This window comes from Durio zibethinus, chromosome 12, assembly GCF_047325235.1.
Source record: "Durio zibethinus cultivar Kanyao isolate XHJ-2024 chromosome 12, ASM4732523v1, whole genome shotgun sequence".
Taxonomy (NCBI): Eukaryota; Viridiplantae; Streptophyta; class Magnoliopsida; order Malvales; family Malvaceae; genus Durio; species Durio zibethinus.
Genome location: NC_143173.1, coordinates 25,329,162 through 25,341,848, shown reverse-complemented (window position 1 = coordinate 25,341,848; position 12,687 = coordinate 25,329,162). Strand labels below are relative to the sequence as shown.

Here is a 12,687-nt window from a genome sequence, read left to right as displayed (position 1 = left end):
AAATGATTCATTCAATATTGTGAAAGCAACGTTGTCCCTCTCTTTAATTTGTTGTATAGTGTGATGACTATCCACAGTTTGAAAATTTTTAAATTGAACCGTTCATTGATATGACTGAAGATTGATATATACATATCATAAAAGAGATAGGACAAACTTGCTGAATGCTACGGGATAATTGCATGAATCTATTGAATTATATTTCGGGTTCTTTAGTTAATTATCCTTAGTTTTAATTGAGAGAAGCCATTATGCAGCTGGTTGAAGACCTTTCCAATGGAGTAGGGCAAGTAAACACTTTAGAGGGTCTTGTCACTTGGGAGAGTTTGTATTTTGATAGAGTTAAGGTTCAAACACTTTTGCAGTTCTGACTTTGGAGATATCAGTTATGGTAAAACTATAACTGCCAAGCGAATTTTAAGCGATTTTATCTCTTATGGAATTTGACATAAGTTTGCATTCTGCATTGAATGCATTAAAAGTTTAGGCGAATTTTTTGGGTGCAGAAAAAAGAAAAAAGAAAAAAGCTTTGATGCTTGCCTTTGAGTAGACTAAGCAAAAAAATGGCGTTATTAGAAGGGAAAAAGGAAACGGTTGAAAGATGCCTGATGGCAATTTCTTTGGCTGCTCTGGTGTGCCATCCCAATGCTACAATTAAGTGTTTTAGACCCAAATCAAAGACTTCTTCATCAAAGACTTCTTCATCAAAGAAACAACCATCAAAAACTGCCAACAAAAATGATTGTCGAGCCAAATCTTCTCTTTCCAGAAATTCAGTTTCTTTCAACATGAACATAACATCCCCTCCTAATCTTGCCAATTCATGAAGTGGCAGAGATTCCTATCTCGTCTCAAACCTTGTCGAACAAGAGCCAGCATTTGGTGTTGTGGAAACATATTCAGGTCAGGGTGGGACAATCAAATAGGCCTCAAAATTGAGAAAATATTGAAGATCAATCATGATGTAGATGTTCTTAACAAGTTTGAAGAAAATAGGGAGACAGTGAAATCAATATCTACAAACATTTCTGCTGGTGAGACTGAGAGGATTGAGAGATTGGCTGTCGATGGCAATGAACTCCTAAGGTTCCATGGTGCCATTGTCACTTGTTCTTTAGGAAATGATGAGTTCTCAAGCATTTGCCATAGGGAATGTCGTGGAATTTGCAAAATGGTCGGATCTAGCTTATCGGCAGGTGATGAATCTGTCGCATTAAGCAACAACGGCCGACAAGCACATAGAAAAGTTGTGACTGAATGTGTTGTGAGTAAGATTTGTGCTAGGAATGCCATTGTAGTTTGCAGAGTAATTGCAGGAAGAGTTGCTCGATGTCGTGGACAAGGACTCGTGGATGGACGAGAGGGTGGCTTTGATTCTGTGGTAAGTTTGTCCAAGTATCAATCGGAATGCTCGGAAGAACTCACTGTTTTGAATGCGAGAGCTGTGCTTCCATGCTTTGTTATTGTATACAATATCAAAGACTCAAAGGTCACAAAATGTAGCAAGCCTTAATGCACTCAGTTTTTCGCTTTAAACAACCCGATTTTGTTTTTTTTTCCTATTCAATGAAATAGTTAGGTAATCAATTGATAAAATATTATACTTTCAGTTTCAGTGATAAGAATTTAAATCCTGGTAGCTTTAAATATTAAAAGAAAATAAAATTTCATCAATTTCTTGTAACTGTAAGTCGCCTGTATTTACGCATGCTCGTGTCCATTTCCATGGTAGCAATGTTACTTCAGGTAGAACGATGAGTAAACCAATTTAAAGTTGCAGAATCATCTCACCGATAGGAATGTTGGAACTCGGACGATGGATCAGGTTCAGCCATGACAATTGGTGTTGGAGATGGGCTGTCAGCATTTTGTCCGGGAAGGTACTTGAAAGTTGAAATCGTTACCCAAGAGAATACAAAGAAAAGCAAATTAATGGAAAAGGAAGCTGCCGTCTGAACAAGTCCCTCTTTCTTTTTTCCCTTTTAACTCAAAACCCTTCTATTCATGCATACTGACGCATAACACATGACACATGACATTAGACTAAAACAGAAGAGAAAAGGAAAGGGACCCCTTCGTTGAATTATGAGATGAATGAAAGCTTGTTGCAATTAGTGCTAAGAGTGTAAATGATACATTAATACTCACAAGTTATTCTGGTTCGATTCGAATAAAACTTGAATTCGATTCGATTATTATCGAGTTGAATTCGAATATTCTTATACTTGACTCGAATAGCTCGCGAGCTGAATCGAGCTTTTATATTAAAATTTTTTTTATTATTTTAATTAATAAAATATCTTAAATTCGAGTTCGAGTTCGAACACAAATAATTGAACACTTATCGAATATAAAAATCGAGCTTATTTTAACATATTAATCGAACGAATTCGAGTAGCTCGATTTCGATCACGAATCGAGCTCAAGTTAGAAAAATGAAACTTGATCGAATTCGAATCGAGTATTGAGCCTTGAGTTAGAAGAGTTCGAACTTGAGCTTCTCACTGTATCGACTCGACTCGATTACACCACTAGCCAGTCCCAAAAATTGATTACCCTACTGAAGAATTAGAGAAAGGATCCAGTACTACTGTTCTGCTTTTAAGTTGCCAGAAAATTACTTAAAGCACCTAGTTTTCAGTTTTCCTAGTATCAAAGGTGCTAAATCCAGAAACAATATGTAGTATGAAAATTTAGCACGTAAGGAACAATACAAAAATTTCCCTCTTTTTTTCTGTACAGACTTTGTCCACAACCAGGCTCTAACCATATTGATAGAGCATGTCTGTAAGAAGCAGCCATTCTCTTCTTTTGATAAATTCTCTTAAGATAAAAATGCTACAAAATTTCTGTGGCCTTCTCCTATCCAACTTGAATGGGATGTTTAAGATAAACATCACAAACCTAAGTTTCTTGAAGTGAGTTTGTCCCCTTGTAATGTAATTTTCTGGCAATTAACTTGGAATACGAAGACAGATACCTTTTTTGGCACAACTGCAAAGCGCAAAACTGAATGATTAATCACCCTTATTTTCCTTGTAAACTATATGGACGAGTATAGAGAAAGAAATGGAAAATCATAAATCGACTGAACAAAAATTAATATATCAATTTCATAAGATGGAGTCAACCTTAGAAAGTTCCTAAAAGCATTCAAGTCTTAACCATAAATACCTTCTACAGCATCCAGTTCTCAAGGAACAGAGAGTTTGAACCCTGGCATGGATGTGATCTCGGTAAATTACAAAAAACACACTAAAGATTGATACTCCTGTCTCTTTAAGTCTTTTTTTGGTATGCGACAAAGAAACTAGAACTTCACAGGTGAACCCTTCAGCAAAAATTTTAACACATTTTGAGAAAGAATAATCTACTTCTATACATAGTAACCATGTCAAAAAGCACATGCTCTGAATGACAACCACTAATGAAGTAAAGGTATCCTCCCTCCCCCTATCTCTCTCTCTCTCTCTCTAGATATATATATATATATATATATGAAGAAAAGGCAACATGTGAGAAACACATGTACTTTTCCAAGGACATTTATTTTCTAAGCTGTAGAGCTTCATAGTTTGTGTTTCTTAACAGAAAGAAATACTACCATAAAGGCATACAAAATATATATATGAATATATGCATGTGAGTGCAGGTAGAACAAAACAATCAATAATCAACAAAAAGAAGATATAATTAGCAACATCAGAAATAGTACAGTTTTTAAAATGGTGACTGAATCACCTTAGATTTTATCATCTTGGGTAACTAAACCAAATGTTTCTGCAGTCTCACGGATCATAATACCACTCACTCCAGTGAAAGTAGTTATCATGCACTCGGCCACTGTCAGAAAATAAAGAGGAAGATTACAATAAATGCTGAATAAAAAATGAAATTAAACAAAATTGAAGACAATTTTCATATTGTTTGCAGGTAGATGTGCTCATGGTCTAAACCCAAATAGAATATAAATAGCTTTTTTTCTTACCCATTTTAGAGCAAAGCTTTCAACAAATAAAAGGGAATAAAAAAATCTAAAACATCTACCTTGAAGGCTCAAAAAAGACAAGGATTAGATGAATTCGCCTTTTGCATTGATTTTCGGACAAGTTGTGATCAAAAAATTGATAAAGGGATACTTATAGAGGAACTTGTTGTAAGCTCCTGTGGGATTTCTTAAAAGAAATTCGTTTTGGTATTCTCCACAATCATTCTACTTCAGTGAGAAAAGTTCTATAACTTCTTTCATAACAATACGAAACATGTAGGTTCCTCAAAAGAGATCTGATTATCCATTCAAATACCCAACTATTCCTGTCAAATAGCCATATATCTTGGTACAGTTTATGTAATTGTAAGTTGCTTCAAGTGGGTAAAGCCTAAATGAATTTGTATCCTCACAAACAAATAAAGCCGCACTAATAATGTGAAGTATTGCTCTGGAAATAAGTATAGTCTAACCTAGAATAAGAGCTCTATGCAGATCTGCACCAAGAAGACATTGAGCAACCTGATTTTTTCTGCAATTGAGTGTGGAATGGTTATAGCATTGGAAAAAGAAACATTTAATAAGCATAGATAAAAAAAGAAAAAGACAAAACTACACTCCACCTCCACACGACTGAAGAACCAGCATAAATAAATTTAGATTATATCTCACCCAGTAATTTTAAGAAGTTGATTCATGTAGGCTTTCCACATTTCATGCATTGGTTTAAATGTATCAAACCTGTAGATCAAAGACGGACCAAAATATTTTAAAATAAATGGAAGAATTGATCAACATCTCTACACCACATCCCTCCAAAAAATGAATAAAGGAGACAGAACGTATACCATTCACAAAGAACTGCTAACTAAAATTCGTTCGTTGCAATCTCATATTTTTCACATTTTACCATTTAACAAGAGATCTGCTGTTTATTCCTATTCTTCTCTAAATTCTGGAACAAAATACAAACCATTCATTGGTGACCACTATCACTAATAATCTATCTACAAATACACATGCACAAACAGTTCTAATATTCTCACTCTTTCTAGAAAATGACTAGTTAAAGACTTAAAGTCTAAAAACATTAAGTCAACTAAAAGGATGTGAAAATGGAAAGCCACATCCTGAGTTCCAAAATTACACCTCATAGCAAAGAAGAATGCAACACAAAGGCATATAATGGCCCTACAACATCAAAAAAGGGAACAAGCATCAGCCATATACTTGATAGAAAACAGAATGCTCACTTTTGCATAGCTTGAGGCAACTTAAATACTCCAGATTTCTTAAGCTGCTTCATGGACATGTGGCTTTTAGAGCGCTTAGAGTGCTTCTTCAAAGCCTTGATGTGAGAGCCAGTAGACATAACTCGCCCGTGTACGTAATTATCAAGAAGGATCCAATTGTCAATTTTGATACTTCTAGATCCTTGCATATATTTATGAGCATAATCCCCACTTTGAAGAAGTTCATGCAATATCTTATCAGCCATGCTTCCTTTTTTGTTGGAAAACTACAACAAAAGATGTTAAGAATACATCACTTATATGAAGTCTTAATTGCAATCACTCAAACAGCAAAAAGTTACCTTGGAATTAGCCGGAAGCAAATTGTCATGTATAGGTTCCGAGAGTTGGGAATAAGCCTGATCGATTTCTTCAACATCTATACATAAAATTGAAATTCATATCATATCAAAACCAAAAAATTTAACATAATGAAATGTCCACAATCAATAATATTAATAACTATCCTGGTAAGTGGAGGGACCCAAGAAGGAGAAAGTTCCTAAATGTAAGCCATAATGGAAACACAAATTAGTCAAATAAAAGTGCAAAGAGAAGAGCCCGGAAAGATAAGTAAAAACTTTGAGGACCTCTCTTTGATGAGGAATTGGAGGAGAGAACAATGGATGCGTAGGTCAGGGAAGAATTAATGCTAAAAGTTTCTTTTCCACGTTCCACAGCGGATGTCTTCTTGTTCTTCTTCTGTTGTTGAAGAAGCTCAGCTTTCGCGACGGCAAACCTTCGCTCTAATGCTTCTAGAGCGCGCTTTCTTTTATCTTGAGGACCTGGGGTAGTCGCCATTGGAACTAAACTGGTCTAACCCAATTTGGAAGTAGTAACTGAATTAGTGATAAATCCATTACAAATCAACTAAACTTGTCTAACTAATGGTCCAAAAACTACTTCCAAGAAAAATCGGTTGTGGGGCAATTAATCGAACATCTAATCTACATTTTATTAGAGGAACATTCACTGTAGCTTAAAAAGAACCTGACAGCGACTTTCAACGAATTGTTTGGACAATACTGAAAGGCAAACTATTGCTGGGTGAGGAAACTTGACTTGACTTGACTTAGCATCTGTTATCCCATCAAATGGGCTTAAAGTTTGATAAATGAAGAGAAGGCCTCCCCGTCTTAGGAGCTTAATATTGGGCTGATCTGTTCATGAGGAGGTTTGTTTGAAAACTGAGATTGAGTTTCGATTGATGACTTAAAAAAGATTATAAAATTTTAACTCATTAAAATCTTGTACCGGCATGTTTCGATAATTCTATAGGAACAGGGCTTCCTGTGTTAGCAGGTGCATGTGTCACGACCTGCGTACAAATTCTAACCTAAATGGGTCGTGTGACGTTGTTTGTTTGAGTTGATACTAACAAAGAATCAGAAAGGATCGAGATTAAGGTCTTAAAAATATATACGAGACTCAACTGTGTGGGTTAGAACCAAGGTCAAGGGGTGGGAGTAAACTCGTGGTAAGCAACTTGGTGTTGAATATGAAAGTCAGTGGAAGGATCTAGAATGTCTCAGAAATATGGTGCTGGCAGACAAACACAGAAAACTCTAGAATAGCCTAGAGATAGGTTAAATGCACAGGTACAAAAGGTTTCAGAAAGATCAGGTGCAGGCTCTATAGTTCCCATAGTTCCCAAAAGAGAAAGATTTTGAAAGGTCCTAGCTGACGGCAAAGTAACGCCAAGGCACAGAAGGATTGGGGAGCCTCTAGGTGCGAGCACTCAGTAAGAGTGCCTGAACCCTTCAGATTCAATGCTCATAAAAACTCTAGAAGCTGTAGGGTTCTAGAAAGGGCCTAACTAACTTAGCTTGAATCTAAGGATCTGGAACAGTCTAAAAAATATGTGATGCCCACACACTTAAAACAATAAAGACGACCTATGTTAAGGAGGTTTAATTATAAATAAAGGAACCCTCTCCTCATTTGTACAAATTAGAACACAAGAAAAACAAGCTATAACACAACATAGACAACAAACAACACAGGGACTCAGGGATAGACATAGAGAGCATTATTTGGGAGGTTCCGTCATTCTTGTTCGCCCCTCACTTTCAGTGGATTGCCTCGCCAAATAATCTTAGCGCTTTTTCAGACATTTTTAATTCACGATTTAATTAGATAACATCTTATTCCGAACATAAGAGTTGCTAAGAGTAAAATTCGAAAACGGGAAGTAACAAACATAGAGAACATTGAGTAATAAGAGTAATTGTACATACATTAAGTAAGACATAGAACAATTATACATAATCAATTATAATCAACTTTCCCTTTTTTTTCTTTCTTAGCTTTTTCTTAAACTCCTAAAAAATCAATAGAATTCACAACACAAATGTTGATTATTTGATGAGCAGAACTTTTAGTCAAATTTATACTGGTTATATTCAATATGACTTCCTACAAATATTATTAGATTAAAGAAAGAGATTGCAAATATTGTTAAATTAATGAAATAGATTTATTAGAAGTAGTAAGGCCTAGAGCCTTAAAATTCTAGATGATTTTTCTACTTTTTTGTAGAAAAAATAAAAATGTACAAAAAAAAAAAAAAACCAACCTTTGCAGTTCAAAACAACCAACAACACAAAATAATGGATTCCCTGTTTAAAATGTTTGGATGAATTTAGTCAATTAGCTCTTGTGCCAATTTACTAAAATCTTAATCTTGTCTTGTTTTACTATAATCTTGCCACCATCTGTCATAAAAGAAATTAGAACTCAATAAAACCATTACGATGAACAAATCTTGAAAGAATCCAAATCAAATTATCATAATTATAAACTAAAATTTGGAGAATTTATATAAAAGTTAATAGTTTTTACAACTATTTTACAATTGTTGAACAAACACGTTTATTGGAATGATAAATTTTTGCAATATATAAGATCAAACTGTTCTCATAGTAGTCTCAACGCCTTCAAAAGCTACCATTGTTGGTTCTCCTGAGCATCATATCTTTTGCTTCATTGATCTTTGATGCAAGGTAATGACTACCACCGGCATCTGGATGATTCGCAACCATCAGCCTCCTATGTGCTTCCTTAATCTTTTCAGTTGGAGTACTTTCTCTGTAAACAAAATGTAAATGAAAATGGTGTATCTGAAATTATTTGTAATAGACAGAGCTCATAAATAAAATGCTGCAAATGAAATAGCAGTATAATTACCAAGTTCTTTAAAATCCACTTTCCACTTCAACGAGTTAAAACAAAAAAATTTAACAAAAAAATTTATATTTTAAGAAAAAAATTATAAATATTACCTGACACCAAGAATCAGAGCGGCTTCTCTCCTGGTCATAACAGGTTGAAACCCACCTTCATAAAATCTTCGACTTTTAACTGTCGCTGGTCTTGCTTTAAATGCCTGCCAAGCACGAAGACTATATCTCCCTGCATAAGCAGTCGCCGCCACCGCAAGTCCGGCTATTAAGGGAGTAGCCTAAAATCAAAACCCCAATTGTTTAAGAAAAAAAAATAGTTTTTGAACATAAATATCAATAATTTTCAACATATATGAAAAAGATTGTTTTTGAAGCAACTCACCATTTTTGATGTTTCGAGTTCGGATTTTAGTTTTTTAAGATTTTGTTGTGAAGGGTGTATAAAAAAATAGTTTTTGTTACCATGAAGTAATTTTTTAATAATTAATAAGAAAAATAAAGAACATTCTAGATCTTTTAAAAGGTCAAATTATTTGTTTAAATCTAAAAATTCATTTAAATTTTTAAAGAATTTAAACAAAAAAATTAAAATTTATTAAAAGAGTTTGACCACAATTTTTAAATTCATTTAAATTTTGGACAAGACTTTATACAAAAAATTTAAAATTTGAGCTAAGTATTAATTAACATATATATAAATTTTTATTTTCATATATACATAAATTATATAAAAATTATTATATATATAAATTAAAAATAAAAACTATAGATATTTTATTAAACTTAATTTTTATTTTTAATTATATATATATGAATTGAATATAATTTTATTAAATTAAATTTAATTATTTTATAAAATTTTTTATTATATAAATTAAATTTAATAAATAAGTTTGAGATTTATTTTTTAAATTTAAATCAAACTTAAAAAATTTATAAAATCTTAAATTACAAATCAAATTAAATTTAAATAAAAATATAGATTATTAATATCAAATATAAACATGATCCAACTCCACCATGAGACCATACTTACCCACCGCTCTTTTGACCTGCCCCAACCGCTTTTTAGGCTTTTACGTATTTATGTTACATGGCTGCTATTTCCTATTAGTAGTAGTAATTTCTGTGACCTTTTATCAAAGTTCTGAAAATATTAAAAGAAATTTGATCAATGAATGAACATCCATTATCAAATAAATCTCACAAGAATGAAAAGAGAATGAAATTAAACACTACCAAAAACCAAGATAAACAAAAGCAAAAAAGTATGTATAATATATTATAAAAATCAAAATACAAATACGTAACCTCCAAATTTAATATAATTGATTTATTTTGATATTTGATATGTTCAAATCCAAATTCTAAATTTTCAAACTTATTTCGATTTTCTCAAATACCCAAACAACTGTCTCTTTTATAAAAAAGAATGCAAACACCATAAGAAATTTCAGTCAGCTGAATTTAGACATGATTTGCTGTCAATCACAAATGTCATTCTGTCACCTGAAGGCATAAACATAAATGGAAAAAAAAGGAATGTATGAGGAGGAATTTTTGGATGTCAGCTAATCCAAGCAAACAATGAATTAAAACTTTAAAAATTAAATTACTATAATTTTCCTCTTCGCTTCATGTCTCTTCCTTCTTCTTTTTGCTCCTTTGTACTTCTCCACAGCCATATAATGTTTGCTTCCCTTCATTTTTTTTAATTAGAAATAAAATAACTAACTGCCCTTTCCATTCGTGATAGCAACTTCTGTGTCAGTAATGTTGCTGTCTACTTTTGGGGGACCGGAGTGCCGCCTTGGCCTGGCTGGTGAAGGTGGATAAGAAAGCCGTTTCTTGGTAGAAGCAATAGGCCCCTTCTCAGGTGTTCCATTGGCTTCTAGTCCCAAGGGACTTTGCAACCTGGTCTTAGCTCTTGCGGACTCAGTTGGTACCATGTAACTTGGAAGTGATGGAGAGCTTGCTAGGCTCTCATCGTCACGGACTGAGGAGACTGCAATGCTGTGTCTCCGGTTTCGTTCTGACTGCACACTGAGTATGCTTCTTGTGTCATCATCTGGACCAACCATGCTGCTCCTAGGGCTTGCCTGTTTCAGCTTTCGGGCAGGTGAGGAAGCTGGCTCGGGAGTAGAAGGGGATAGGAAACTTAAAGTTCGGTTTGGCTTTTGGCTGGCCTTTAGGGACTGCTTATCCTAATTGAGTTGGTAGCGAGCATAAGCTTTCCCGATTTCTCCTCCAAAGTTGCTGCGTCCACTCTTTACGAATGACTGGTCATTGTTCTATTCTTTTTCTGTCATGCCACGACCCTCTCATGGCCGGGCTGACATCCATCGTTCCAACCAGCTCCAACCCCAGGAGGTATTGTTTGGATCCATGAATAATGGATTCATAGATCTTGAAGCATTCTTCCAGGTTTGCTGCAAAAGTTATATTTAGGTGTCGGACACAACTAAATTATGCTAAACTATTTGGCAGTATAATAATTTATACTAATGCTAGAAGTTGCAAAGAAACTACTACTTACTGCCTCATCACCAGGCTATGGAAAACCTTTTTTGAAGTAATTCAGTTATGCTTCATTCATTCATTCATGTCACTTAATGATGTTGTTAAATCTCTCGCTTGCACACTTTGAACACAGAGGAAAGATTAAATATTTGATGCTCTTCATGTATTCCAATAGCATATATAAAATTAGAGGACCAGGTCACCTGATGAGTATATGACTATGCCATAACCCTTTCTCTTTTCATAGCGGCCTCATGCTTGCTCAGTAAACTTGCCTCAATTTGTCCCTTTGACTGCAGGCTGTCATCCCAGTCCTCCCCAATCTGTTCAAACATTCAAAACCTACGCTCAGCAGAAGGGAGTCATTATCAAAAATCAACATGATTTTCTACTGTTGGAAAACGCTAAGGGCATTTTTTTGATCAGAAACTAAATGGTTATATGAAAATATAAAGTCACTTAGGGAACTGAGGTTGACTGCAGTGACAGAAATCACTCCAAAATCCCCTGTATGCTGTATATAATAGGTAAATCAATTGTCTTATTTGTTTGTGATATAAAGATAATTCTAATCATGGGATATAGGTAAGAAAAACCAGTTCTTGGAGAAAAAATTTGAACCCACTTCGGAGCAGTCCAACTTCTACATCACATTTTCCAGGATATAAAGCCCAGACTACCAACTTTGCCACCAATTCAAGCAAGTCAATCACGCCGATATATCAGCGAAAAAAGCAGATTTACCTGCAAGTTTACAACTCTTTTGCATGTTTCTGCAAGAGTTGACTCTAAAGAGCCTGATATATCAAAGAACAATGCAACACAAAGGCAAATAATGGCCCTACAACATCAAAAAAGGGAAAAAAGCATCAGCCATATACTTGATGGAATATAGAATACTTACTTTAAATAGCTTAGGCAACTTAAATACTCCAGATTTCTTAAGCAGTTTCATGAACATGTGTCTTTCAGAGCGCTTAGAGTGGTTCTTCAAAGTCTTCATGTGAGAGCCGGTAGACATAACTCGCCCGTGCCCGTAATTATCATGAAAGATCCAATTGTCAATTTTGATACTTCTAGATCCTTGCATATATTTATGAGCATAATCCCCACTTTGAAGAAGTTCATGCAATATCTTATCAGCCATGCTTCCTTTTTTGTTGGAAAACTACAAAAAAAGATGTTAAGAATACATCAGTCACATGAAGTCTTAGTTGCAATCATTCAAACAGAAAATAGTTACCTTGGAATTAGTTGGAAGCAAATTCTCATGTATAGTTTTCGAGAGCTGGGAATAAGCCTGACCATTTTCTTCAAAATCTACAAATTAAATTAAACTTCATATCATATCAAGACCTAAATATTTGACATAATGAAATGTTCACAATCAACAATATTCATAACTACCCTAGGAAGTGGAGGGACCCAACAAAGAGAAAGTTCCTAAATGTAAGACATAATGAAAACATAAATTAGTCAAATAAACAATAAAAAAGAAAAGAGATGAGGAATTGGAGGAGGGAGTAATGGATGTGTTGGGAAGAGAAGAATTACTGCTAAAGGTTTCTTTTCCACGTTCCACAGCGGGTGTCTTTTTGTTCGTCTTCTGTTGTTGAAGAAGCTCAGCTTTCGCGATGGTAAACCTTCGCTCTAATGCTTCTAAAGTGAGCTTTCTTTGATCTTGAGGACCTGGGGTCGTCGCCAT

General features: G+C 34.4%; 2 protein-coding genes and 1 pseudogene across 2 annotated transcripts; all 3 read right to left on the bottom strand.

The window, feature by feature from the left end:
* Positions 1 to 2,568: 2,568 nt before the first annotated feature.
* Positions 2,569 to 6,232, bottom strand: LOC111297958 (ribonuclease MRP protein subunit POP4-like). The gene is made up of 7 exons (XM_022892571.2): positions 5,871 to 6,232; positions 5,583 to 5,659; positions 5,242 to 5,507; positions 4,661 to 4,729; positions 4,462 to 4,520; positions 3,742 to 3,843; positions 2,569 to 2,994 (listed from the first exon to the last, which is right to left on the bottom strand). The coding sequence occupies exons 1-6, from the start codon at positions 6,079 to 6,081 to the stop codon at positions 3,743 to 3,745; spliced, it is 783 nt and encodes a 260-aa protein (XP_022748306.2). The 5' UTR covers positions 6,082 to 6,232; the 3' UTR covers positions 2,569 to 2,994; position 3,742.
* A 1,553-nt stretch (positions 6,233 to 7,785) lies between these two features.
* LOC111297158 (mitochondrial import inner membrane translocase subunit TIM14-1-like) lies at positions 7,786 to 8,914 on the bottom strand. Its single transcript, XM_022891786.2, has 3 exons — positions 8,845 to 8,914; positions 8,562 to 8,740; positions 7,786 to 8,367 (listed from the first exon to the last, which is right to left on the bottom strand). Exons 1-3 carry the CDS (start codon positions 8,845 to 8,847, stop codon positions 8,217 to 8,219), a joined length of 333 nt encoding a protein of 110 aa, XP_022747521.1. The 5' UTR covers positions 8,848 to 8,914; the 3' UTR covers positions 7,786 to 8,216.
* A 1,047-nt stretch (positions 8,915 to 9,961) lies between these two features.
* On the bottom strand, positions 9,962 to 12,687 carry LOC111297832 (protein IQ-DOMAIN 2-like; annotated as a pseudogene).

What these genes read in the sequence shown, in the direction of transcription:
- LOC111297958 (XM_022892571.2), bottom strand. Translation starts at nt 6,081, where the DNA reads ATGGCGACTACCCCAGGTCCTCAAGATAAAAGAAAGCGCGCTCTAGAA. An exon ending in CAATTCCTCATCAAAGAGAG is followed by an intron (nt 5,660 to 5,870) that starts GTCCTCAAAGTT and finishes TTTTATGTATAG; the next exon opens with ATGTTGAAGAAATCGATCAG. An exon ending in CAACTTCTTAAAATTACTGG is followed by an intron (nt 4,521 to 4,660) that starts GTGAGATATAAT and finishes ACTCAATTGCAG; the next exon opens with AAAAAATCAGGTTGCTCAAT.
- LOC111297158 (XM_022891786.2), bottom strand. An exon ending in GCTCTGATTCTTGGTGTCAG is followed by an intron (nt 8,368 to 8,561) that starts GTAATATTTATA and finishes TTTTGTTTACAG; the next exon opens with AGAAAGTACTCCAACTGAAA.